We start from the raw sequence: 25,390 nt of genomic DNA, 5'->3' as shown, positions 1-25,390 counted from the left end.
CACATTGTTCAGCTTCATGCACCTCCTCCTCCATCTCCGAAATGACCACATCAGTCACAAGCTGACAGCACTGCCTTGGCCAAGCGGCAACAGGCTGTGTTGAAGATAACATGCTTAATTGACAAACCGCCCAGCGCTGCAGAGTTGCTGAAAGCTGTAACACAGCAGCCTGATCTGTGGCTCTCACCGCTGAACATACAGCCAGGCATGGTCGTGTGTGACAATGGGCGGAACCTGGTGACAGAGAAATGACAGCCGGAGTAGATACGGTTTCCCTCTATGCTAGTCCTTTCATCGAGCTAAATACAACTCTCAGCAAAAAAAGTTGTGGACTGGCTCCGTACCGTCCCTAGCCACATTCACCTGTCCACGTGTTTGTGGTTAGGCGGTCCTTCCCAGTGAGTGCACTGGGGAGGGCACGGGAAATGTTGTGGGACCCGTGCTTGTGGAAGGCGGAGGCGACACCGGAAAATATAGTGGCGGCTGGGGACCGAGTATGGGCACGGGTAATGTTGTGGGACTCGTGCTTGTGGAAGGCGGAGACGATACCGGGATTAATAGTGGCGGCTGGGGACCAAGTATGGACACCCGGCCGCCGCCGGCATGAGGTTGTGAAAAGCTTCCGCCTCCACGAGCTTAAAAGGCCATATTTCAAGTGCAAGCAGCTGCCCAGAAATCTGGCAGTTTAGTGTTGCTGCCTGTGGGTGGGTGGGTGGGTGGCTGGCTGCATACTTGCACTTGTATTCCAAGTAACAGAAAACTAAGCAGATGGTGGCCTCTATCATCATCATGGCCTCACCTCGGCACTATGAACTCTCCTGAAGGAGAAGCCAGGGCCCACCGGAGGAGTCTCCGGTTCTCTGGTGGGCCCGTCCAACCCTGCCGAGAAGCAGCCCTGGCTAAGAAAAGTGTGGCGAAAGGTTCCCGGACACTCTATGGCTGCTTTTTTAATATGAATCGGCCTTGCTTATGCATGTTATTTCTTAAACCGCATTACAGATGAGGCCATTGTCCAACTCTGTATTCAAGAAATTAAATGCGCAAAGAAAGATGTGTGTGTGTCAAAGCACCACCGACAAGTGCGAGTTGATGTTGGACGGGCTGCCATTGCTTATGCAACAAGCTGCATTAGAGGACTTCCTGGGAGAAATGACACGCAGGGTAGATACGGTTTCCCTCTATGCCAGTCCTTTCACCGAGCTAAATACAACTCTCAGCAAAAAAAGTTGTGGACTGGCTCTGTACCGTCCCTGGCCACATTCATCTGTCCACGTGTTTGTGGTTTGGCGGTCCTTCCCAGTAAGTGCACTGGGGAGGGCACGAGGAATGTTGTGGGATCCGTGCTTGTGGAAGGCGGAGGCGACACCGGAAAATATAGTGGCGGCAGGTGACCGAGTATGGGCACCCGGCCGCCGCCGGCATGAGGTTATGAAAAGTTTCCGCCTCCACGAGCCTACAAGGCCACATTTCAAGTGCAAGCAGCTGTCAAAAATTTGGCAGTATAGTAATGCAGCCTGTGGGTGGCTGGCTGGCTGCATACTTGGGCTTGCATTCCAATGAATGGGGTAGGGACAACTGAACGCTGCACTGGGACAAGGACGGTGATTGTTGCAAGTCAGCAACGATAGGTGCATGGCGGGAGGCATCTTCGCATGCGCCAAGGATCACTTATGATGGGCACACTTTTAGGCAGTGACCTGGGAGTCAGAAATGCTTCCAGAGGTCTTCCCCATGCTGGTCCCATGTCTTTTCAGCACTGTATGCATGTGTCTGATGATGTGTCACACACCACATGGCCAGATAAGGTTGCAAAATGTTAAATTTTTATTTCCCAGTGAATGCATTTGTCTTTGTTGAAAGCAAAAGTGCAAAAACGCATCAAAAATGCTACTTGTGACCATATCCCAAGGTGTGGAGGAGCATTTTTGTTTTTGGTTATTTATTTTCCTTTATATACATTGTACATGTCATGGAAAGGATGTTCCTTAATATATTTCCCAGGAAAATCCATTTTGGTTTCGTTTTGGTATGTTTTATTGTGAATCCGTAAAAGTGGCGTAATACCTCTGACAACGTTGTTGACAGCAGTGACCTGGGAGTCAGAAATGCTTCCAGGGGTCTTCCCCATGCTGTTCCCATGTCATTTGAGCACTGGTTAGGGGCCCACTCTGAAGTTTTGCTCTCCCTGAACCAAAATCCTAGCTATGATTCTGACTCCCATAGTCTGTCCCGTATACTATACCCACATGAGCCATGCAATGCAAATCTTCTACCATTTATTTGAAAAGACGTCACAGCCTGGGACAACATGACTACAAAAAGGTGTCAGGATGTGCATTTTTGTTTTAAAGGGCCTGTCTACCCCTAAAATTAAAACGAACAACAATGCTGTGAATTAATAAAATAAAGTGAGAAAATTCAGCATTTCCACTGGTAAAATAGAAGTGCCGACTTTTCTCTTTTCTTCTTGATTGCTGATCTTCACCAATGGGATTCAGCACCCATGGTAAAAGGCTGATCCAAGCATCAATACTATTGAAACGTGGAAAGCTCACAATTTTTCTTTTTTGAAAATGAGGTATGCTTACCTTACCGATCCTCCAATGCTCCTCTTCTGGTTTTGTCTGGATGGGCACGTGACTACTTCAGACACTTTAATTCTTAAATATACCACAAATTGTCTTAAAAATAATGAAATATATGTATTTTTTAAATACATGAGCCACTTTGATAGAAATTGCACTGTCTAAAAATTTGTTTCAGAAAATTTGCTTGGTAGGCTTCTCTCTAAAAATTTTTATTTTTAGTTAAAAAAAAAATAAATAAAAAAGATCCCTAAAGAGAAAGACAGACCTGAATCATCTTCAAGAAGGTCAAAAATGTAGAAATCATTAAAGTGGTTGGCCACTACTTTTTTTTTTTTTTTTGATGGCCTTTCTCTGATGGTCTCTCGGCTGGAAGTTCTCAGCTGGCTGCTGAAGCACAGCAGCTCCGTCAAAACTATATTGGTGCAATTAGGTAGTGGTCGGGTACTGCAAATCCACCCTCTGTTTATCTAGGGGTCAATCTGCAGTACTCGGCCGCAGCAACTATAGAAATAACGGAGCTGGTATGTTACAGCAGCATCCGAGAACTTCTGGCTGGCACCAGAGTGTTGCACCTTCACCAATCAGATATTGATGGCCTATCCTCAATATAAAAAAAAAAGTAGTGGCCAACCTCTTTAATGTTTAGTATATATAGAGTTTGGGGTCGCCCTGTACATGTGGCCACGAAGCGTCCAAACTTTAAAGGGAATCTGTCATCAAGTTTTTTCTATCTAATTTGACAGCAGCATAATGTAGGGGCAGAGACCGTTTCCAACAATGTGTCACTTACTGGGCTGCTTAGTGTGCTTTTTATAAAATCCTTGTTATATCAGCCTGAACTTAACACTAGAGGACTACTTAGCCTGCTGCCAAGTAGTCCAACTCCGCCCTCAAAACTGACAGCTTTTTTGAACACTGTGCATAGGCAGAAAGCTGCCAATCAGTGGCGGGAGCAGGTTTTTTTCATCCGCCTATTCCATATTTCATAAAAACCAGAAGTGGCTCCAAAACTCCAAAGAGAGAATAATTAGGATACGTTTACCGTGTCAATTCATGAGCGAGCCATTTCTACATATTGCAAGCGAATGTTGTGATTTTCATTAGTCTGAATGAAGCCTTTATAATCTCAAGCAATGGCAATTGTGACATTGCCAAATTGATCTTACAAAATGACTACATTTGTCGTTGTCACATGAGAAGGAAAAAAACAAAACTTGTTACCCTTGTGTGATCCATTTATTCCTTGCAACCTTGTTAGTTTGCGCTGGGGTGATGCACATGGGATTTGGGATTTAATCCATCTTGACTTTTTATTTTTTTATTTTTTTTGTTGAATCCATAAAAAAAAATCTTTTATTTAGATTGCACGTCCAAGTTTGTAGAATGTTGTCAGTTTGTTGGTTCATTTGAAATTTATTACAAAAGCCAATCTCAAATCCGCTGTTAACCATGTGAAAATCGGGTTAGATTTCCATTTAGAAACCTCATAATTCAATCTAGGGAAGTAGCAGAAGGAACAGGTCTGAATATGAAAATGTCATTTTAATGTTGAAATATTTCACAAGATGTTTTCCCAGCAAATTGATATTTTAGCCACTAGTGTCACAAAGTGCGATGGAATCACTCAGCTCCGTTTCATTGAAGAATTACTGTGTATCATCGGTAAACTTTACAATCAATAATACGAGGATGTCTGCAAATAGAGCAGAAATATATTGCTTTGTTTGCCGTTTAACTGTGTGAAGTTTTTGGAACGTTGGAGAATTTATGAAGCTTTTATGGCAATCCAGACGTGGCTTATTTACGACTGTCTATGTTGTGGGCACCATAGCTTGTAGGACTGAAGCTCACGTCATCTGACATCAGTTGCCATCAGAATGTGAATAATATACCATGTTGTTGGCTAATATTTGCAATATGATTAATTTGACCATAAGTGCAATTTAATAATGACTGGCATAATTCACTATGCTTTTTTCCCCCTTTGTTGGTACTAGCCGGATCCTGGACGCATACAGGTAAGAAGAAAACTATGCACACAATTCTTGGTAATTATCATTAAACAAGTTTCCACTTTAAGAAAAGTTGCCCTCAAACTCTTTTATATACACAACAAAGGAAGCAAGTACTTGCCCTCCTGGAGAGCTATTTTGGCTGCAGTGGTCATGTCACTGCAGCAGCCAATAACTGAGCTCAATGGCTTTGACAATGTAGACTGCATGTACCGGCGATGCGCACTGTCGACATGTCACAACTGAAGCCAAAATATTGAGACTGGAGCAGCAGTGTAGAGCTGCTGCTGGATGGGAGGAAGGGTGAGAACTTGCCCTGTTTTATGTTGCGTATACAAAAGCATTAGGAGTCTACCTGTCTTGAAGTGGATAACCCCTTTAAGGAGTGTCTCCCCCCCCTCTCTCCTCCCGCAAAATAGCCCTCAAGTTGACCTGTTTTGTCAAAGTCCCTGAGACCCTTTTAAGAACGGATGCTGTAGCCTCAATATATCAATATAGGCCATCAATGTTTGATCAAAGGGGGGCCAGTTACTATTTACTTGAAATGGGACAAGCTGCAGTATCCGATACAGCCAGTTGTAGGGATCAGCCACTGTACCCATGTACACAATAAATAATGGGGACTGTTTTAAGGTCCCAAAGGTCTTACCCCTCAGACACTGAAGGTCTATCCTGAGGATAGTCCTAAAGATCCTCTATAAAGAATTTTTTATTTATTTTCATTTTCGTCAACCTTATTCAAGTATGAGGGCCATCCTTGACATTTCTGATATTAACTGGGCAACTTACCTGTGTAATGAAACCCACACATTATATATAGAGCCCTTTAAATTAATGATTCTATATCGGACTGCAGACAGCTGCCATCTGGATATAAGTCTTACTATATTTAAATCAGAAATTCCATATTAAAGAACCACGTTTTCCCCAACTTTTAGCACATCAGGTTCAAACAGAACAAAAGCAGAAAATGTCATTTTATTTTTATTTTTCCTCTTTTTTTTAATTTTATTAAGGTTGTATGGTTTCATTTGAAGATCCTACAGATTTTCTCACATAGATTTCAGACTCCTGAATGGCAAATTTGGCTACCTATCCAGTCCTATGGGAGCGAAAAATATGTCTACATTAGCAGACGAGGGCAACTTAAATACATTAAAAGGGTTTTTTTTCCTTTGGGGGAGAAAGTTGCACCAGGCATAAGTTATTAAAACCCACGGTCTATATACAGATGTGCCGGTCTTAAACTTGTTTCGAAACCTGCTATTTCTATTACTGGATGATGAAGTTGGTATTGTGACTAATGGTATAACCTAACACAATTCAAGAACAGATGGACACCTCTGTATTTTTATTAATTACACTGCGTCTTTATATATACTGTATCTTAAGAGAACAATAAAGGCAAACAATTGGATTGCAGTCTTTTAAAAGGAAATTTCACCCCAAAAATATTCTTCCTCCTTAGATGTTTAGGCTGGAATCACACATGGACCTTTTTTTTTTTTTTAGCCAAACTGAGGATTGGATCTAAAAAAGAACAAAGAATGTAAAGGATATACTGAATACTTCACCCGTCTATTATACCCGCTCTTATGTTTGGGTCAGGAAAGTGCATCAAAGCTTTATGTATGATTCCACCCTAAGGGTTTGTGCACATGACGGATAACTCTGCAAGTTCGGCAGAGTTTAAAAGACAAGAGGTAGATGTTTCATGACAAAAATTGTCTAAAAGAATCTGTTTTAGTTTTATTTTTTTTGTCACTTCCTGAGCACTTGCTTTGTCGTCTTTGACCGCCGACTTCTTTATCAACCGATTTTGCTTAGTTTTTTAGATATCTTTTTACTGGTGTTTTCAAGTTGTTGTTTTTTTTTGGTTTTGTTTTTTTTTTCTTCTACATTTTCCAACTTAAACCACTTTTGGTTTTTGGAGCAAAAGGTGCTGGGAAAACTCAAAAAGACGCCCAGGCGTCTTTTAAACCTTCCCATTGACTTGAAATTATAGGGCGACTTTCAGATCGGAATCCACCTGAAGAATGGCCCGCTCACTTAAGAGCTTGATGTATTTGAACACCTGAAGTGGTTAACCTCTAAATGACCTTGCAATTTTCTGTTTTTGCATTTTCATTTTATCCTCCCCTTATTCCAACAGCAATCTTTTTTTTTTTTTTCTATCCCCATAACCGTTTTTTTGCGATACGAGTTGTACTGTTGAATGACACCATTCATTTTATCATATGAAGCACTGGAAAGTGGGAAAAGTGCGTTGAAATTGTAAAAAGAGTGCAATTCCACAATTGTGTTTTGCGTTTTATTTACCATATTCACTATATGGTAAAACTGACCTGACAATATGATTCTTCAGGTCAATGCAAGTAAGCAGATACTAAACTTTTAGAGTGTGTGGTTTTTTTTTTTTGTTTTTTTTTACTTTAGGTGTGAAAAAAAATTCGGAAACTTGTAAGAATTTTTTTTTTGGCATATGTTGCATTTTCCAAGACCATAACTTTTTCATTTTTTGGGATATGGGGCTGGGTGATGGATTTTTTGTGCCCTTAGCTGATTTTATTGATACCATTTTGGGTTAGATACAATGTTTTGATCGCCTCTCATGGTATTTTATTGCAATGTTGTAGCCACCAAAAAAACGTAATTCTGGGGGTTTGATTTTTTTTTTCTTGTTACACTGTTTTTGATCGGACTTTTACTAATGCAGGGATACCAAATATATTGGTTTTTTTAATTGTTTTATTTTTAATAGAGCAAGGGGGGTTATTTGAACTTTTTGTGCTCTTTTTAATTTAAAAAAAAACGTTTTTCTCACTTTTTACTGGATTTGTTAGTCCTCATCGGGATCTTGAAGCTGCGATCGCCTGATTGCTTGTCCTATAAATAGTAGAAAATCAGCACTGCTATGTACAGCAGAAATCACAATCTCCTTTTAACGCCGGCCACGACCTGTCATTCAATGATTGGCACGGGGGTCATCAGCAGATGGCCGGCTGTCATGACAATCCATTGGTGCCCCGCAATCACATGATGGGTGCACCTATGGGCCGGATAAATGACGCGCTTCCGGCCAACCTTATTTTTTCCCCAACAGGAGATGATGTGGTGTGGAGGATGGGGCATATTGGATATTTGCATGCCTAACCTTTGTTCTCATTGGAGATGATCTGCCCAGGATATACTTGTGTATGTGGAAGTTCTGTGTCCAACGTAAATTGCTTACTGGTCTGTAGTGTAGATTATCATCACAGACCGGATTACAATGAAATGCAGGTCATGGAGCATGCCTAGAAAACTTTCCCATAGAAGTTAATGAGCATCTGTAGTCTGTTGCTTCCCATGTCTGTGAGGCTGCAGAAAAGCATAAAGCTAAATGCTGTTAATAGCACCTTGGGCATGATGGCCTCCACTATAATCATGTACAGAAAATAGAATACAAAATCCATGATCAGAAAATATAAACTGACAAAAAATGCTTCACTGTCTGATTTTATTTATTAAAAAAAATATATAAAATCTATTCTGTTTTAAGATTTGTTGCGAACATTTCTGTGACTGTTCCATAATTTTGATTGGCATTTTCAGACATCTGAATACTTGTTTGCAAAGCAGCCACAATCAGAGCTGAATTTCTTCAACAAATCTACTACTTACTGGGAATATACCCTATAAATAAGAGTTAAAGTGCCAAAATAAGTGTAGAGTAATTAATTGCTGTTCATTTTAGAAATTAAAATTCCTATTCTCCTTTAAGAACTGATTGGTGGCCTCCTGGTCTATGCCTTCTGGTTGTATTCACCATATATCAGGCCCTTGGCAGCACTTATCAGATGAATGTATTCTGACTCCATGACTAAACTGCAAGCATAGGGCGCTGTGAGACAACGTTTCTAGGCTGTCTCTTTACCGTACTCACACGAAGTGATGTCCTCAGATAGTTTTAACTCGACTGCAGGAAGCACATATGAAAATTCAGAAGATTTATTTTCCAGCTGAATTCTTGATGACATGCAAACATACAGGCAGGTAAAAAAGACTCTTCAGAACAGGGGTGAAGCACATGAGCTTCTAAGATGGCTGAAGATGGTGAATAAGGAAGAAGAATGGGGAAGAAGGGAGGCGTTACTGACATCAGAGAGACAGGGAGAGAGGAAGGACAAACTTCTAAAGAGTTTATTGAAATAGCAACGACACAGCAATATATAATCAACTAAATAATGGTGAAATACCGTGTATTATTCCAAAATCATGGGATATGAAAGAATGTTTAAAGAGGACCTGTGACCAGGGCAATAGTGGCCAGGTTTTGCAGTTTTTATTCCTGTTAGGAGTATGCGGTTCTTATTTATTTAACTTGCCATACAATTCCAGAATTATGAGCCTTTTTATTTGGGCCAACTTTTTATGGTCTTTGGCGAGGAGGAGTGGCTTAGAGGGTAATAATGAGAACAACTTAAAATCTCCCCCAAGGCGAGCCATCTGTGAGCCACCCCTTCTTAATAAAAACCATAAAATTAGCACTACATAAAAGACCCATATCCCTGGAACCATATGGAAGAGTTAAAATAAAACAAAAGTGGAATACACAGGAACATGATCTCCATAGTGTCTTAAGTGTATGGAAGAGTTGTCCTGATCACTTGTCGTTTTCACGTGGTGGTAACAGATCATTTTGTCCTGGTTTTATGTCTGAATTTGTTCTTTTCAGAAACTCTAGTCTGAAGTTCTATTAAGTAGGTGATCATTTACCATTTCTAAAAAATGTATTATGTGAACTTGTGTTTATTTTCAGGTTTTTAGATGTTATTTTTCCATTCTTTGTGTTGCAAAGTTTTCTGTTCTTTTGCTCTCTACCATTTTATTAGATATACATTATTTTCTAACACCACACTATAGGTGAGCAAAAAGATTTGTAGGACCTTGGTCTGACACCAATCGCTCGTGATTACAGGTTGCTGCAGCCTCATTGCGTTTGCGACATGACGCATGTATGATGTCACGATGGGCTACCTGTAAAAAGATTTGGCGGCGAATGTTGCAGCTAGTAGGAGGTTCGCAGAGCTGTGGTCCGGTGGCTCTGGGCTACTGATTTGGCTGCTGCACCAGGGTCATATCTTTTTACTCAACTTTACGTTACAAAGAAAACTGTAACTCACAGCTAGCAACACGTTTCTGAATTATGGTATAGTGACTGTGTGTTAGGCTAAACAATGCTGCATCTGTATAAAGAAAAGTTGGCGAAACTCTGGCCAGAATAACCTATTTACTGACTTTTGTAAAAGTCTTTATGCAGAGAAGTAATTTTAGAAAATTTAGCATATTTAGTTTTGCAAAGAGTAAAAGGCTCGCAGTTGATGGGCATCTTGTACAGGGCCATATTTTGTATCCATATATCTACCCCGAGTTGTAAAGAGCTGCTATATGGCTCATGCAATAACTGGTGAGCCTCTTCTGTATATCGCAATGCTGATCTCAAATAGCAGATGTCGTACTAAATGTGTGGTCTGCTTGTCCGTAATACTGTGCCATACGGAGATACCATATGAAGATGCATAAATTTGAAGGTATTGTTCAAGTAAAACGTATTATCACCTATCCACAAGATAGATAACTAACTGATTGGTGGGGGTCAAACCATAGGGTCCACACCGATCAGCAGAACAGGGAATTTTTATCCCTGTTACAAAATGGAGTAGCAGATCGATTGCCCGATTACCGCTCCAATCATACTTTATGGCAGTGTTCCTCAACTCCAGGCTTCAAGACCCACCAACAGGTCATGTTTTCAGGATTTCCTTAGTATGGCACAGGTGATGGAATTATTGCCTGTGTAGGTGATGGAATTATCACCTTGGTAATACTAAGGAAATCCTGAAAACATGGCCTGTTGTTGGCTCTTGAGGACAAGAGTTGGGGGACACTATTCTTTGGGACTGCTGGAAAAAGCCTAGCACAGCGCTTGACGATCCCATTAGGAATGAGTAGAGCGGCAGTCAAGCATCTGCACTGCCGCTCCATTGTGATGGGGATAAAAGTGACCCATTCCGCCGATCATTGTGGGTCCCAGTGGATTCCCACTGTTAAATAAGTTGTCACCGTAAATCCTATTTTTTAAGTACTACAGAGCTTTAGGGACTTTCTGCTGCCTTACAGGCTCTGTGCACTATAGAAATTCAGTTCATACATAATTATAACTTGCAAAAAAACTTTTACAAAGGGTAAGCGTTTGCAGAAAAAATGTTTTACTTTTTGGTTTTTTTTTTATTGAATTCCTCTTTTTTGGGGGGGCATAAATACAACATTTGTCGACGGCACAATCACCCATATAAATAAGAATTTCTTGCCAACAGACTTGCAAACTTTGAGGGCGATTGATCATAAAAAGTATTGTTCTTCCTTATGCAAGTTGCACATTCGTGATGATTGCCAAATGTAAAACAAGAGGTGATCAATTTCCATATTTCCGATCAGCAATCATTCCAGCAGTTTATCTGCCCAAATAAAAGGACCCTAATTGTAAATTCACATTTGGTGGATCTATTGCAGAATTATCTATGGTTGTAGGCTTAGTTTGATTCATTTGAATGGGGTTACACATGGTTTTCTGCAGATAAATAGGAAATTTCCAACAAATTGTGCAACAAATTTGCTCCGTGTGAATTTATCTTAATTGTATCACTATTGATTTAGTGCACAAAAAACATTGAAACTTAACAGCAACAACTTAAGTTTTATGGATTTTGTTGCAGACGCCGACCTTAGTGTGACGAGCGACAAGCCATCTGCTCAGTTATTTCACGCTGTACTGTATGACCGATATATTGCATTTGTAATAAGATGCCGTCAGATTAAAATTACTCTCCCCCCATGTTGTAAATCACTGTGTACTGTAAGTATTGTAAGGATATGTATTTCCTTCATTCTCTTTATACAGATTTTGGAGTCTTAGTCTTCCCCTTTTTTAACAGAATATGTACTTTGTTCTCTTTCAGAAAGAACTGAGCCTACCAAGACGGGGAAGCTTGTGAGTAAATGAGCTGCATTTATTGTAATGTTTCCAGTGAAGACTGACATTGAATTCATATTGATGTTTTATTCATGGAGCCGATATTGGCTGCCGGGTTACAAAACACATACTGTATGCAAAGTTCAATATTGCAGCCCCTGTTGATTAGTATTTACCTTACATGTTTTATGGGGGCAAAAATTGGCACCTAGAGGAGATATGAGCAGTACAGCGCCGGCCGCACTCTTGTTTGGATTGTAATTTTGGGTTTTATTGATTGACTTCTGTCCTCTCAGTCTCCTTGACAATTAGCCCAAAAGATCTAAGAATTTCTGCTTCATATTTGCAGTTTTTATCACAATATAAAGCGAAGCATTACTGCTGGATATAGAATCCGATCATTGCATCTTATAGAAATGTAAAATGAGTCTTTAGCTCTATGGTTTTGCTTGGTCTATGACCAGTGAACACATCGTGTTGTCTGTGTAAAGCTAGGACATTTTTCTTTAATTTTACTAATTCGACGCTGAAAACATTTTGTAGTTGACAGATACTTCGAAATGGTACTGCAAATCCATAAACAGCGAGCAACTTTGTAGGGCATATACGGTGTTTTATTCAGGTGGATTCCTTCTGGAATAACAAAAATACACAAAACAGCGTCAAAAAGACTCTGTGCATATGTTTTAGAACTTTGTCTTTCTTAACTTATTTAAGCCTTCTATAGAGACAAGAGCCCTTGATTGCAGCGATGTGTCACTTACTGGGCTACTTAGTGTGTTTTTATGAAATCAGTGTTTTATTAGCAGGAGATAATCACTAGAGTACTAGTAAACCTGCTGCCATGTAGTCCTCCATATTCATGAGCTCTGATTGGCAGCTTTCTGTGTACACAGCACATGGGCAGTCAGCGAAGTGGGCAGGTTTATACAGAGCTCAGCATTCAGAGAACTGGGTTAGAAAAAAACTGGTGATATTCTCTTTAAGATGGGGAGGGGGTAGCAGCTGGAGAAAGATGGGGGCAGAGCCGCTCACAGAAAGAGTACTATTGATTTGTTGTAAATGACTTCTCACCTCAGTGCTGGATTTACATCTACACTGCTCAGTTTTTCTATATATTGCTGCCTCTACACCTGGGAGTGTGCTACTAGGAGATGGGGGAGCAGGGTCTCCTCTTTTTTCTTTTTGTGCTATGTATGGCAGACATCATAGCTGATGGTCTCTACTCATTAGCATTGGGACAACTGAAAATGAGATAGAAAAGTGCAGGATAGAAGTCATTCAATGACCTGAATTAGTGTTATTCCTCCTGTACACATCCATAACTGCCTATTCTGAAGAGTCATTAAAAAGTTTTATTTATGCTTTAGTTAAATCATAGCAAAGCAGTAATAGGCTCACACTTAATTCTGTTTAAGTCGCAGCTCTTTGCTTTCAGAAAGTCTTTCGGGGTCAGATGATCAAATGCAAAAAAAAGGGCAGTTGTGTTCACAAATTGCAGACGTGACTGCCTCATTGTGCAGCTGTGTGCCCCTCCACACTGCAGACCTGCAGACAGGTGTCAGATACCTTTACATTGTCAGGTCCATAAAACAGACTTAATGGGGTATGCCCATCTCCAAGATCCTATCCCAATATGTAGTAGGTGTAATAATAATTTTAGCAAATACCTCCAATTAGAAATGTAGTATAGTTTTTCTGATTCACTATGTGTCTTTCCTCATGTGCAGGCATTGCAGGACCATAGGTATCCATGGTGACGATCACTAACCACTAACTGTCACTATATCAGTGGTCGTCACCATGGATACCTAAGGTCCTGCAATGACTGCACATGACGAAAGAGACATAGCAAATCAGAAAAACTATACTACATTTCTAATTGGAGGTATTTGCTAATATTATTATTATTACACCTACTACATATTGGGATAGGATCTTCGATATTCGAATACCCCTTTAAGCAGCACATGATACGATGGGTTTGTGTGCTGTCCGTGGTGCACATGGATCTTTCATTTGTCTGAATGAGCCATAAAATTGAGGATTGTGCTTTTGATATAACAAATCTCCGATACTAAACGTCATTCTTTTTTCATTATTGTTATGCTGATATAATAACTGATAACATATGTAATGAGTCGTTTACAAATACTGAGTCTAGGTGGCATTTTACTGGTGGTGGATAAATAGGTTTGTGGTCATTTTATTATCCATAGGTTTTATATATTGAGAAATACAAGCGCTGTCATTCTCAAGTCACATTGTGGAGATCATTTTATGACTGGCGTCTGCTGCTATGAGTTGGATATGGCCTGCTGTGCTGTCATAGTAAGAGATACGAGCGGCGTCTGAAATTATACCGATGACAAATAGTAGCCTCAATAATATTTGTTCATGACTGTGATAAGCCAAAAGATTGATAACATAATTCTTCTTTTCATAGCTGACAAAAGATGATTTATTCCCGTGCTAAAGCCATTGTTTCATTTCTAAATAGTTATGACATAAAGAATTCATAAAGTGCCAGTTTTACAGCAATATATTGGAATAAATACTATTATAGGATTGTGAATTCAGTCTTGTATCCTTAGCTTAAAACGACAATTAAACATTCATTTCTACAACTTATTTATTTTACTTTATTTATTTTACTTTTATCGGCTGGTTATCTTTTACCACTGCTAGTTTAATTGTTTTCTAATCCTTCTATCGTGCTGTGATAGAAATTCCCCTCCCGTGCACTGACTTCCTTCCTCTCGTGACATTGGTTACGGTGTGTAACCAATCTGAAGAGGCAGAACTGCTCGGGGGAGGGAGATAGCAGCAGCCTAAACCAATGATGAGACAGGAGATGTGCTTCAGACTACCACAGACAACATTTACAAGTTTCTGGCCTCCAACCATGACCTCTCATTCACCATTCTCTTAACCTCAGGGTGAAATATTATGATAGGACTTCATAGCATTATTTTTTATTCCATATGGTCTGATCTTTTTTCCAAGTTTAGTTTAAAGGGAATCTGTTAACAGGTTTTTGCTGTGTAATGTGAAGACAGCAGAAGATAGAGGCTGAAACACAGAATTCGGGGATGTGTCACTTGTCAAAGTGCGTGCTGCTGTTTACTAACTGTGAAGGATTTATCACGAAGAGATTAACATTGCTGGACTAGTCCGACACGCCCCCTCCTGTGATGAGCAGCTCACGGTCTATGGACTTTGCACACTGAGAACCTGGTGTGGGCGGGGCTAGCTTTCTCAGCTCTGCTTCAAAATCTAAAAGCTCTGATTGTGTCACAACGGCTGCTCCCAGTAATCTAAGTGATATATCATTGGATTCGCCTTCTCTTTTCCTACATCATGCTGCTCTCAGATGAGGTATCAAAAACTTGTTGACAGATTCTCTTTAAATGTTATAAAATAATCAGTGAAGCTAGATCCCCAGTTGTCCGTATTAAAATGCTTAGGTGAATGCTCTGCATTATATTATTTTTCTTCTTGATAACACCTCATCCCAAAGTCCAGTTTTTTTTCTTTCACCAGTGTGCTGTATCTGATTTTCATCAATGTTTAGTCCATGTGTTCATTTTTACCATTAGTGTTTGATCCATTTTTACTGTATGCTACAAAACTAGCGGTTTCTCAAGCTTCTGGCAAACATTCAGTGAAAAATCAGATGGCACTGCAATGCAACTTGGACAGCACATTAATGGCAGACGAGTTTTTCATGCAACCATACCCATAGACTTGAATGTGGGTAGAGATGAGCGGATCGTTCATGCAACCACGGTCTAGGTCGGTGCTTTCTGGCCAAGGACAGGAGGTACGTGAATTTCCTTTCCCTCCTGAATCCCAGGCTTGGCTCATGACTAACCAGACTGACAAAACTTGCCACACAGATGACATCATGCCATGGCGGTAAATCAGACGTTGCATCGGGAAGCCAGATTTTCTAGAAATTTGCTTAGCTCCTGTCCACCGCCAGAGAGAACTGACCTGGACTATGGACCAGGGTTGCGTGAAGCAATCTGATCATCTCTAAATGTGGGATTTTCATCCTAGTAAGAGACGCATCTCCTTTTTTTGGACGTGTGAAAAGCTGCATAATTATGTAGAGGTTCCACGTAAGAGCCAGCACTGGTTGCTGAAATGCTTTATTGGATCATATTAAAAACATAAGTGTCTGAGAACAACAGCATATAAAATAGATATAATGGCAAGAGAAGAATGCAGACCTTTCCCACCCAGACAGGTGAGCGGATTGTGCTTCTCCTTCACCATAGACTATATAGATTGTGTTCTATCTGTGAAACAGATAGAATATGTACATGATACACGCACATCTCAATGAAGCTTAAAATTTATGAATTGATTTCTTGCGAACCTTGAACTGCGTCTGATATCAACTTCATTATATCAAATAATATGTACTCTAATTTATTTGCTAATTATTTTTTTTATGGAATTGGCTGCTAATTGTTAATGAATAATGTCACTCATTAAACCCTCAGGGGTTGAGGTGTGTAAAATTAAGGTAAATGCAAATGAAGTGGTTTACAGCAAATATATTCTCTTTCCTTTTGTAGCCCTATAATTAATTTCCAGTAATTTGCTAATTTGTTCTGACATTGAAGTGTGTATATGTGTGTGTGATATGTACAGTATATGTAGCTAAAAAATGAAAGAATCACTTCAGTCACACATCGGATCACGATGAACATGTAATTTGTTGAAAATAAAATGAAGAATCAATGGTCAGTGGAGACCAAAATCATCAACCAATTGAGGGCCGGATTCCAAATCACCCCAGAGTAAAAAAAAAATAAAAGGATCCAATTTGCCTGAATTCAATCACTACAACTAAGTCAAGTAATATGTATGGTTCCCACCTACCTGTATTTACTCCCAACAACATCTTGGGATCTCCTCCCAGACCTGGATGAAGGCAACAATGAGTTCCTGGATGGTCCTTTGTGCTACTTTGCATCGTTGGATGCACTGATACGTAATAATCCAGAGGTTCTCAATTGGCCCTCACGTTCTCCAGGCCAGAATGCAGTCAATGGCATCAATGCCTTCATCGTCTATAAATGACCTACACACTCTGGCCAAGTGAGGAAGCCACGGCCCACTGCATCAGTATACGTTTTGTCAATAACTGAGGATTTCATCCCAGGACTTAATAACAGTTAGAATACCTTTGGCTATCATGTGGAGGTTTGTGCATCCCTTCAAGAAGGATGTGCCCCTTCGGACTATTTCTGACCACCATCTTACAGGTTGTGATGGATGATGTTGCTGGCCGCATAATTCTCATTACAATGTGTCTAGGATGTTTCACATTTGTTCAGTGTGAACCTTCTCTTATCAGTGTAGAGAATAGGATGCAATTGGTGGACCTGACATTTTTTGATATTTTCTCACAAATGCCTCTCGAGCTACATGGTGCTGGACTCCCAATACAGGATATGGAGCCCTAATGCCACCAACTTGGAGTTTGTTTCTGATCGTTTTGTTTAGAAACATGGACACCAGTATCTCTCTGAGTCATCTTTTAGGATTCTAGCAGTGGCACGCCTGTTCCTCCTTACACAAAGGAGCAGATATCGGTATGATGATCATTTGTGACCCTCTCCAGCTCCGCTTACATAATGACTTGAGTCCTGGTTTTTGCTACATGCGCTAAAGACCGAGCTGTGAGTCTACGAAAACCTTGCCTTGGATCTGCTGTCCTACAGGAGTTGAACTACCTGTGCAACATCAATGGGCTGCATGTGTCGCCTCATGCTACCAGTACTGATGAGAGAAAAAGAAAACTCAAGGGGAATTAGTCAGAAAGCTTTAGGAAAGTGAAATGCCCACCTGCAAACCCATTATATTTGTGGGGGTTGTTCCTCTTCGGGGCATCTGTTGTCAATTTTATTTGCACCATAGCAGGTGAAATTGATTCACAATCATGTCTGCTTCATAACTGGACAGATTGATATACCTGATGTTTAATTGACTTTGGTTATACTATTATGTGTTCTGCAGTTGTCGCCAATCCCCCTCCAATGTGCATTTTCCTGCAGTTGTAAGGTTGTTGCCAACTATTCACCATTGCCCCTTTGTGTAATAGGCTGACGTTTACACGCTGCCTGTGACAGGAATGCTGCTGCATAGGCAGTCTGCTGCTTCGTGTGCCTTTGGTCTCTGTATTTGGCTCTTCTTAAAGCTTCACAATTTGGAATATGTGAATAGTTTCTGATGTCGTTCATCTGTTTCTATTGATGTCTGCCTACTCTCAAAATGATGCAAACAAGAAGTAATATATTCCAATAAATGTTGCGTCATATGAAGATCTCCCAATGATATATTAGAAAGTACGGTGGTTGTTGTGGTATTGATTCAATAATTGATGTATCCTGAAAGGATATCCCAATGATGTATTAGAAAATACAGTGGTTCTTTGCAACATTAATTTTACATTTTGACCAGGGGCGGACCTATCATTGGTGCAACCTGTGCAGCCGCACAGGGGCCAAGAGGTAAGAGGGCTCATTTCCCCCTCCAAAAAAGTTGGAATTGTGCGTTATGATGAGCTGTTGGATTGCAAAAGGCTCATATATTGTTCTTGGACAAGGACCGTCTGTGTCAGCCAATGGTTTTGACCTTATACAGCGTCGGGTGGTCGTACAGCAACTATTCAAGCTTCTCTTCTACATCAGTACTTCAACATCTTGACTAAGACCCAGGAGGGTCGAAACATAGAATTAATGTTGCAAGAACTACTATTTTCTAATATATCAATGGGATATCTTCATATGACACATCGTCTATTTGAATAAATTAATTCATGTTTGTATCATGTACATGAGGGTGCAGTGAACTTTTCTTCTTGATATAAGGGTATCCACCCTAGTCTACTTGCACCTCACCTCCTCCAAAATGAGTACTCTCCACAATTTTGACTCTACTTGATGTTTGGACATAGGACGTATACTACTGGGTGGGCTACTATCTACAAACCGTGATTTCTAAATTGTAGGGTACATGCTTGCTTTATTCTCTTATTGCTATCGACATGTGTAACAATTAATTCCTATAAGCGTATGTCTCTTTGTTGAGTTTTTGGAGTTGAAACTGAGCAGAAACTTTGTTTTTGAGAAGTCTTGTGTTTCTTAGAAGGATTTGGATTGTATGTGCTTTAGTTTTTGCTACAAGAATTCCTTGAAAAACTCTGTGCACACCTAATATGGGTTAGATTAGACGGTGGGGTGTATAATTCATTGTCTGAGAGTTTAATTTTGCATGAAACGCCCCCAGGTTTGCCCAGCTACTCCCATACGTACCTACCTTCTGGAGGAGCGATGTCTGTTGTTCTGCATTGTTCTGTCCTGTCTGGTGCAGGAAAATGAAGATGATGAAGAAAAATTTTAATGGTAAATAAATATTTCTACAAGGTTCAAGCAAGGAAGCATTTTTCTAAAATTTCTTAATAAAACAGATTTCTAGCCAAAATGTATGATATTAGATATTTGATGTGTGAAGAGAAAATCCTAAATGAATAATAAAATGGTTCTTACATTTTTTTATTTCACTGCAAAGCCATGTATTTTAGTGTCCCAGCATGAGCTTAAGACAGCAGGTGTCCTATAGTGTGTCCATCTATCGTATCGTACCCATAAAGCCAGCAAAATTGCACAAAAAGGCAAGCCGATGGTATGAACCGCATTCTAGTTTTTATGATTTTTACAGGATTTGTAACCTTAAAATTGGATGCATGGTACCAATATTGAGTTAAAATATCCTCATAAACCAAATGATAGAACGGTAATGATGTTTAGAGAGGTAGCTGGCCCGTAATAAAGTAGACAGGAGAAGTATAATGGTATATGTGTATAATATGGATGCTATTGTTTGTGAAGAACATCTCACACAACATTCTGATTGTTAGCATTCACTTTGTACTATCGTTTTACTTTGCAATCTATCAAATTAAAACCTAGTTTGCTACTTTCACATTGTGTTTTTGCCCACATTTGGTGGTCCTGTTGGGGCTTGCATCCGAACCCCCCCTCCCCCTGCAAAACGGGATTCAGGAGTATGCAGCGACAAAGTCAACATGCGCTCCGACGTGCATCATTTTTGGGCGTACACGCCTACTCGATGCAGACACCTAGATGCAGTCTACTACGTCTATCCGCCTCCAGTAGGCGTGTACACCCGAAAATGATGCACGTCAGAGCGCACGCTTACGCTGTCATCAACAGCATAGTCTTTGGCCCTGTCGGCGCATACACCCGAATCCCGTTTCATGGGGGGTTCAACGTGGGCCACTGAATGGGTGGCCCACGCAATGTGAAAGCATTCTTACGGACAAGGTTTTTTTTTAATATATATAACTCTACACATGTATACTAGCCCAGTTGTACAGTATTAGGAATTTGCTATCACTTGGACAAATACTGGTGCTAAAATTTATAGCAGTAATAGTTTTTATTTATTTGTTAATAGTTTAGGGAATCATTCAATATTCTAAAAAAAAAAAAAAAAAAAAAAAAAATTAAATTTAGAAAAAATTCTAAAAAAAAAGTCCCCAAAAAAAGTAATTAAAAAAAAAGAGTAGGGGAGCAATCCAATGCTGGTGTACAAAAAAGACGGATTTTTTATTAGCCCATGAAGTGCACTGCAACATTTTGGGCTGACTTTTTTTTTTCTTCTTTTTTTGGTTCTTAATGGGTATTTGGTAAGGCATGCACCCAGCAATATACTACTAGTCCCGATTTCATATTTTTTGTGACCAAAAAAATAAGAATTTGAACCATGTAATGCATTCATTGAAAAAGACTGTAGGACTAATCATGGCGTCTATCAAGTTCACCTCATGTGGGTCACCCTAGCATTTAGTTAACACTCCTAGTACCTAACAGGACATTTCATTTATTAAAGCACCACGCCAGCATTTTTTATTCTTTTTCAGTGCTGAATTGGCGCTTTAAATGTAAGCCCCCCTGCCCCCATTCTTATACTCTCCGGCAGCTTCATCTTTTACTGACACTGCTCCAGTCCTGTGACGCCATCTTGTGCCGTAACTTCTGACTGGCCAGAAATCAGAAGTTACATCACAAGAGCTCAATGTAAGTCTGAGAGTGAAAACGGGGCTCTCAGATGTATTGAAAAGTGACCTCCGCGCTGCTCCATGAAACAATGGAGTTGCCGGACGGTCACTTTTTGGCATAGACCGACCGGAGCGACGCTGGAAAGGATGAAGGCGGTGGCAAGTGAGTATGCGACAGGGGGCAGGGGAATTATATGTAAAGCACCACTCCAGGAGTGCAATAAAAAAAATGCTGGAGTGGTGCTTTAAGGAGAACTTTGTCTCTACCGGCCAACTGGCTAATGTATACTGCGGCCTTCTGACTCTTCTCCTACAGATTTTTAGAAGAGAATGAATCACTAAATAAAGAATAGAAAAGTGACATATCAGCTGTGCAGAAAAATTTGGGCAAAAATGGCTCCCAAGATCACATAGAACGTATGCTCAAAAAAACGCATGTGCAAAGTATAATGAAAAGTTGATATTATTTACTTATAGTAAGCAATCCAACAAGATAGTAGGATAAATACAAGAAAAAATACTTCATGTCTCCATGAAAGGCTGCAATATCTACATCTGATGCAGCTCACTCCATGAATTTGCTGTGGATCGTTTCATAGGACTTACTGTTCTGTGCAGCAAGTATTTGCCGTATATCCATGCAAATATCTGTGAAGTATTTTTTCTTGGAGTAAACAATCCAACAAGATTGTATAAGTGCAAAAAAATAATGGCAGCTTTGAAAATTATTCAGACTTGTGTGCTTTTCATGATACCTTGTACGTGCGGTTGTTTGAGCATAGGAGGGAGGGATTGTTTTGTTCCCTGGGGAGAGTAGCCGCCACACGAGATTTCTGGCAGCAGCTTTTTTTTTTCCTTCTTCCTATAGATGACTCATAAATTATTAGTTGAGCTGTGTGATGTGTATGGGGGAGTCTGTAGAGATGGCTGTCAAATGAACGAGCTCTGTCGATGGCTATCGAGGGTGTATGACCACCTTTACATTCTTCTCCTTGTTTATTTCTCTGTTTTTTTATGTTTGTGGAGTTAAATTTACATCTTGTTAAAAATCCTCTCCTTTCTTAACAATGTAGGAATTTTCAATTGTATATGTAGCACCCTGAGGATTCGGCTGCTACAGGAGTATTGCACCTCAACCCAGAGGTGTGATATTCCACTCCCGGGTAAGGATGGAGAGTGGAACTGAGCTCGGTAGGCTGCATGCACTACATACATCCCATTTCCGGGGAACAGACCAACGGTACTCCCACTTAGAAATGTGCAGGTACGACCGAGTCTGTTCCTGGCTGGAGTGGGAGGGGGGTGGTACATCCCAAGTAGTGTAGGGGCAGATAGGGGGAGCAGCCTGGGTAAAGTTAGGAGCTCATTGGGTGCTGGTCACCTGAGCTCACACATAGAGGGTGTATATAAGGTGGGCACCAACAAAGATCAGGGTCAGATGCAGAGGATCAGATGCAGAGAGTCAGCTGCAGAGAACAAGTCAGGAGCAGAGGAGAGAAGAAAGACCAAGACCCAGAGTGAGAGAGGAGAAAAGAGAAAGACCCAGAGCACAGCAGAGAAGGACTCTGAGATCCCAACTAAAAGCACCGGGTGAAGAGTCGGCATCAGGGTACCGGAACCCAAGCTGGTGGGGGTAAAAACATTCCCCAGCCAGAGACCGGAGACCGTGGGCAGCGTTTGCCACGGTCACCCATCACATCCACCCCGAAGGCACACCACATGAAGGGTCAGGGAACCCAGGGCCAAGGGTGTCCCAACAGAAGGCCCGAGGGAGCTGGACCTAGGTGGATCACTGGTGGGGACGGCCAGAGAACGGGACAGAAAGAGAGCTCAGGGCCACGCTCCGGACTTGTTTGGGGGTTGGCTGGATCCAGGACCTGGTGGACGCAGCACGGCTCGGGTGGTCACTCGCAGCTGGAGTGACCAGTACAACATCTGCAGTAAGTAAACACCCTTAGCTGCACAACCCGACTCTGTCTTCATTGCCGGCTGCACTACACCACCACAACCCCCATCCTCTGCACCTGTCCCCTCTGAGGCTATACCCCTCCCGTTGGGGGTTATCCCACCAAGCTGCGCATCCACCATCAGCCTCAGCGGAACCTGCTGCAGCGGCGGCCACAGTGACCGCATCACAACGGGTGGCGTAGTCGACACAAAAGAACTCTTAATAACATCTGTAGGACTGCCACATAACACTGAGCTTGACGCCCTGGGCACGGGCCGGGTCACAGCCGCTCGGAAGACTACAACCCCCCATCTGATCCGGTGCCGGGTATTCCCCTCAAAAAGGAATATGTCCCAGGGGGCGCGTCAACTTTGGCGTAGTCGGCAGGATTACGTGCCCGCAACACCCGGGTACTGCGTGCCTGAAGAAAAGTGCAAGTTTACCTCAGAAAGGAGTCTCCCGCCGGTTCCGGAGGGTCCACGCCATCGGACTCCATCACCAGTCGTTTCCCGCCGATTGTCCGCCATTTCCAGCTTGTTCCCGCCATCTGCAGAGTTTCCCGCCACTGGGCGACGCTTCCCGCCAAAACCGCAGATTTCCCGCCTTGGAAGAGCAGCGGACGCCATTATGGGCGTGCCAAAGGAGGGCAGGAGGCCACCTCCCATCGTGGGCCGGGACAGAAAATGGCGCCAAAAGTGGAAACCGCCCCCACCAACAGAGACTGTGATGCTAGAGGTGTCTGTCAGCGTGAAAGAACTACCCCTGGAGCTGACAGTCACCGAGTTGCCCCGGGACCGCCCTTGAAGTGGGAGGAGACGAAAGAAAAGAGCGAAGATGGGTGCAGTCTGGAGCGAGCGCACCCGGAGACAAGAAGTCTGGAGAGGAGTAGCAGAGAAGCTCACCCGGAGATGTCCAGAGAGCAGAGCAGCACCGGCCCGCTGGCCAGGAGCCTGCTGGAAGAAGAGCAGAGCAGCACCGACCCGTTGGTCAGGAGCCTGCTGGACACCACGACCCCACTAGGCCTAGTGGAGGTCCTTGCACAGCTCCCCCGAGACCGGGAGTGTGCACAGACTGCCCTGGAGGGCCTCGCACGGAGGATGGCCCGGGTACAGCGCGAGATATTGGCGGAGTGGAGCCGGGAGATGGCCCAGCAAACCAAGACCCGGAGCACGCCAGCCGAGATGAGGAAGCAGACCGCCTCTGAGGATGGCGCGGGAGGACCCAAGGCCGGAGACGGCGCCGAGGAGGGAGCCGAACGCATGGAGGCAGGTAAAGGGGACGCCTATACCCCAAGCCGTGACACCGCTTACCTGCCCCAGCTCCCCGTCGCAGAGCCCGAAAGTCCCCCTGCTGTGCCCGAAAACGCCATGTCACCGACGCAGACTAGGCCCCAACCGGAAGCAGCCGCCGCGACCCCTGTGACGTCACACGCCTCGACCCCGAGCGTGACCAAGCAGGAAGTACCACCAGCCTGGTCGCAGGGCCTAGAATTCCCGGGCGTCGCATCACCAACAGCGCCCCCTACCTCCGCGGAGCCTCCGGCCTGGTCGCAAGGCCAGGTAGCCCAGGGCGCCGCCGTATTAACGGTGCCCTTCACCTTCCAGGTGCCCCAGGCCTGGCCGCAAGGCCTGGGCAACCCGGGCGCCACCACCACCGCGCCCGCACCCGTAAAACCAAGGGTGCCGCGTCTGGGAGAGGACTTGTTTGCCCAGCACACGTGGCCGGACGGGCAGCCTTTCATCTGGCCCCAGAAGTATTACGAACTGGAGCACCAGAGGAGGGTTGGGGCCATGTGTGCACCCCTGATTCCGGCTCCGAAGCCCGTAATAAGGATCTCGCCCCCGCTAGCGGAAGCACAGTTTGAGTGGGACCCCACCGGAGAAGATCTAATGGGGTTCACTCAGGAAACCAGGGCAGCTGCGGCGGAGCGTGCAGAGTGCTGCCGCCAGCAGCTCGAGGTCTTTGGGAGGGAGCGGAGAGAGAGGCGGGTCCGGGAACAGCAAGCTCAAATAAGGAGCGCGGAGCAGAAGAGCCGGGCCAGGAGAGACCCCCGTGCAGCGCATAGTCCCCGCACCACCGGGACTGTGATCAAGTTTAACATGCAGCATGGGTGGGGCTTCATCCGAGACCACCGCACCCCAGGCGACGTCTTCGTAACCAGGAGAGACGTTGAATCCCACCTACCGGAGGGACACAGAGGTCGTGACCTTTACATCGGGGACGAGGTCACCTTTACCCGGCACAAGTGTGCCAAAGGACCCTACGCCCTCCATGTGCATCGCCTGACGGAGGAAGAGCTGCGGTGTGAGGAGGAAGAACAAGAGGACCCGGACGGGTCTGAAGCTAAAGGTAACCACAAAGAAAGAGCAGGAGGACGTCGTCGTTAAGTACGGCAGAGTAGAGGCTGTACATAGTTACCCGTCGGGGTACCAAAGAAACTGTTGCTGATAATATAGTCCCCGTTGGGACCAGCATGTGTGAACTGTTTACCCGTTCATCTCTTAAATCCCACTGACCGAGGACTGAGAGCGGTCATTCCTCCCTTATACCTGGCCGAGGACTGAGAGCGGCCATATCCCCTGTATATAGTTGCGCGTCCTAAAGCGCTCCCTACTGGTTTTACAGGAAAGCCACGAGTTTTTTCAAGAAAAGACTGTCGCACTTTACCCGGTCACACGTTGCACAGTGACCGGAGGAGGAGCAGAGGCGACGAGAATGTTATTTATA

At 42.8% G+C, this 25,390-nt stretch overlaps 1 protein-coding gene across 10 annotated transcripts in view; it reads left to right on the top strand.

Moving 5' to 3' along the window:
• MAST4 (microtubule associated serine/threonine kinase family member 4) overlaps positions 1 to 25,390 on the top strand; it is a 548,534-nt gene that overhangs the window by 287,425 nt on the left and 235,719 nt on the right. For 5 of the 10 annotated variants that reach the window (XM_073680207.1, XM_073680209.1, XM_073680205.1 and 2 more), the window contains 2 exons: positions 4,586 to 4,606; positions 11,602 to 11,633. In XM_073680207.1, coding sequence (XP_073536308.1) covers positions 4,586 to 4,606; positions 11,602 to 11,633 — 53 coding nt within the window. The remainder of the gene's footprint in view (positions 1 to 4,585; positions 4,607 to 11,601; positions 11,634 to 25,390) is intronic. The other 5 variants (XM_073680217.1, XM_073680208.1, XM_073680206.1 and 2 more) reach the window with 1 other exon arrangement.

This window comes from Phyllobates terribilis, unplaced genomic scaffold (genome assembly GCF_046119375.1).
Source record: "Phyllobates terribilis strain yellow unplaced genomic scaffold, ASM4611937v1 Scaffold_1__5_contigs__length_1240528914, whole genome shotgun sequence".
Taxonomy (NCBI): domain Eukaryota; kingdom Metazoa; phylum Chordata; class Amphibia; order Anura; family Dendrobatidae; genus Phyllobates; species Phyllobates terribilis.
This window is presented reverse-complemented; position numbering and strand designations above follow the sequence as displayed.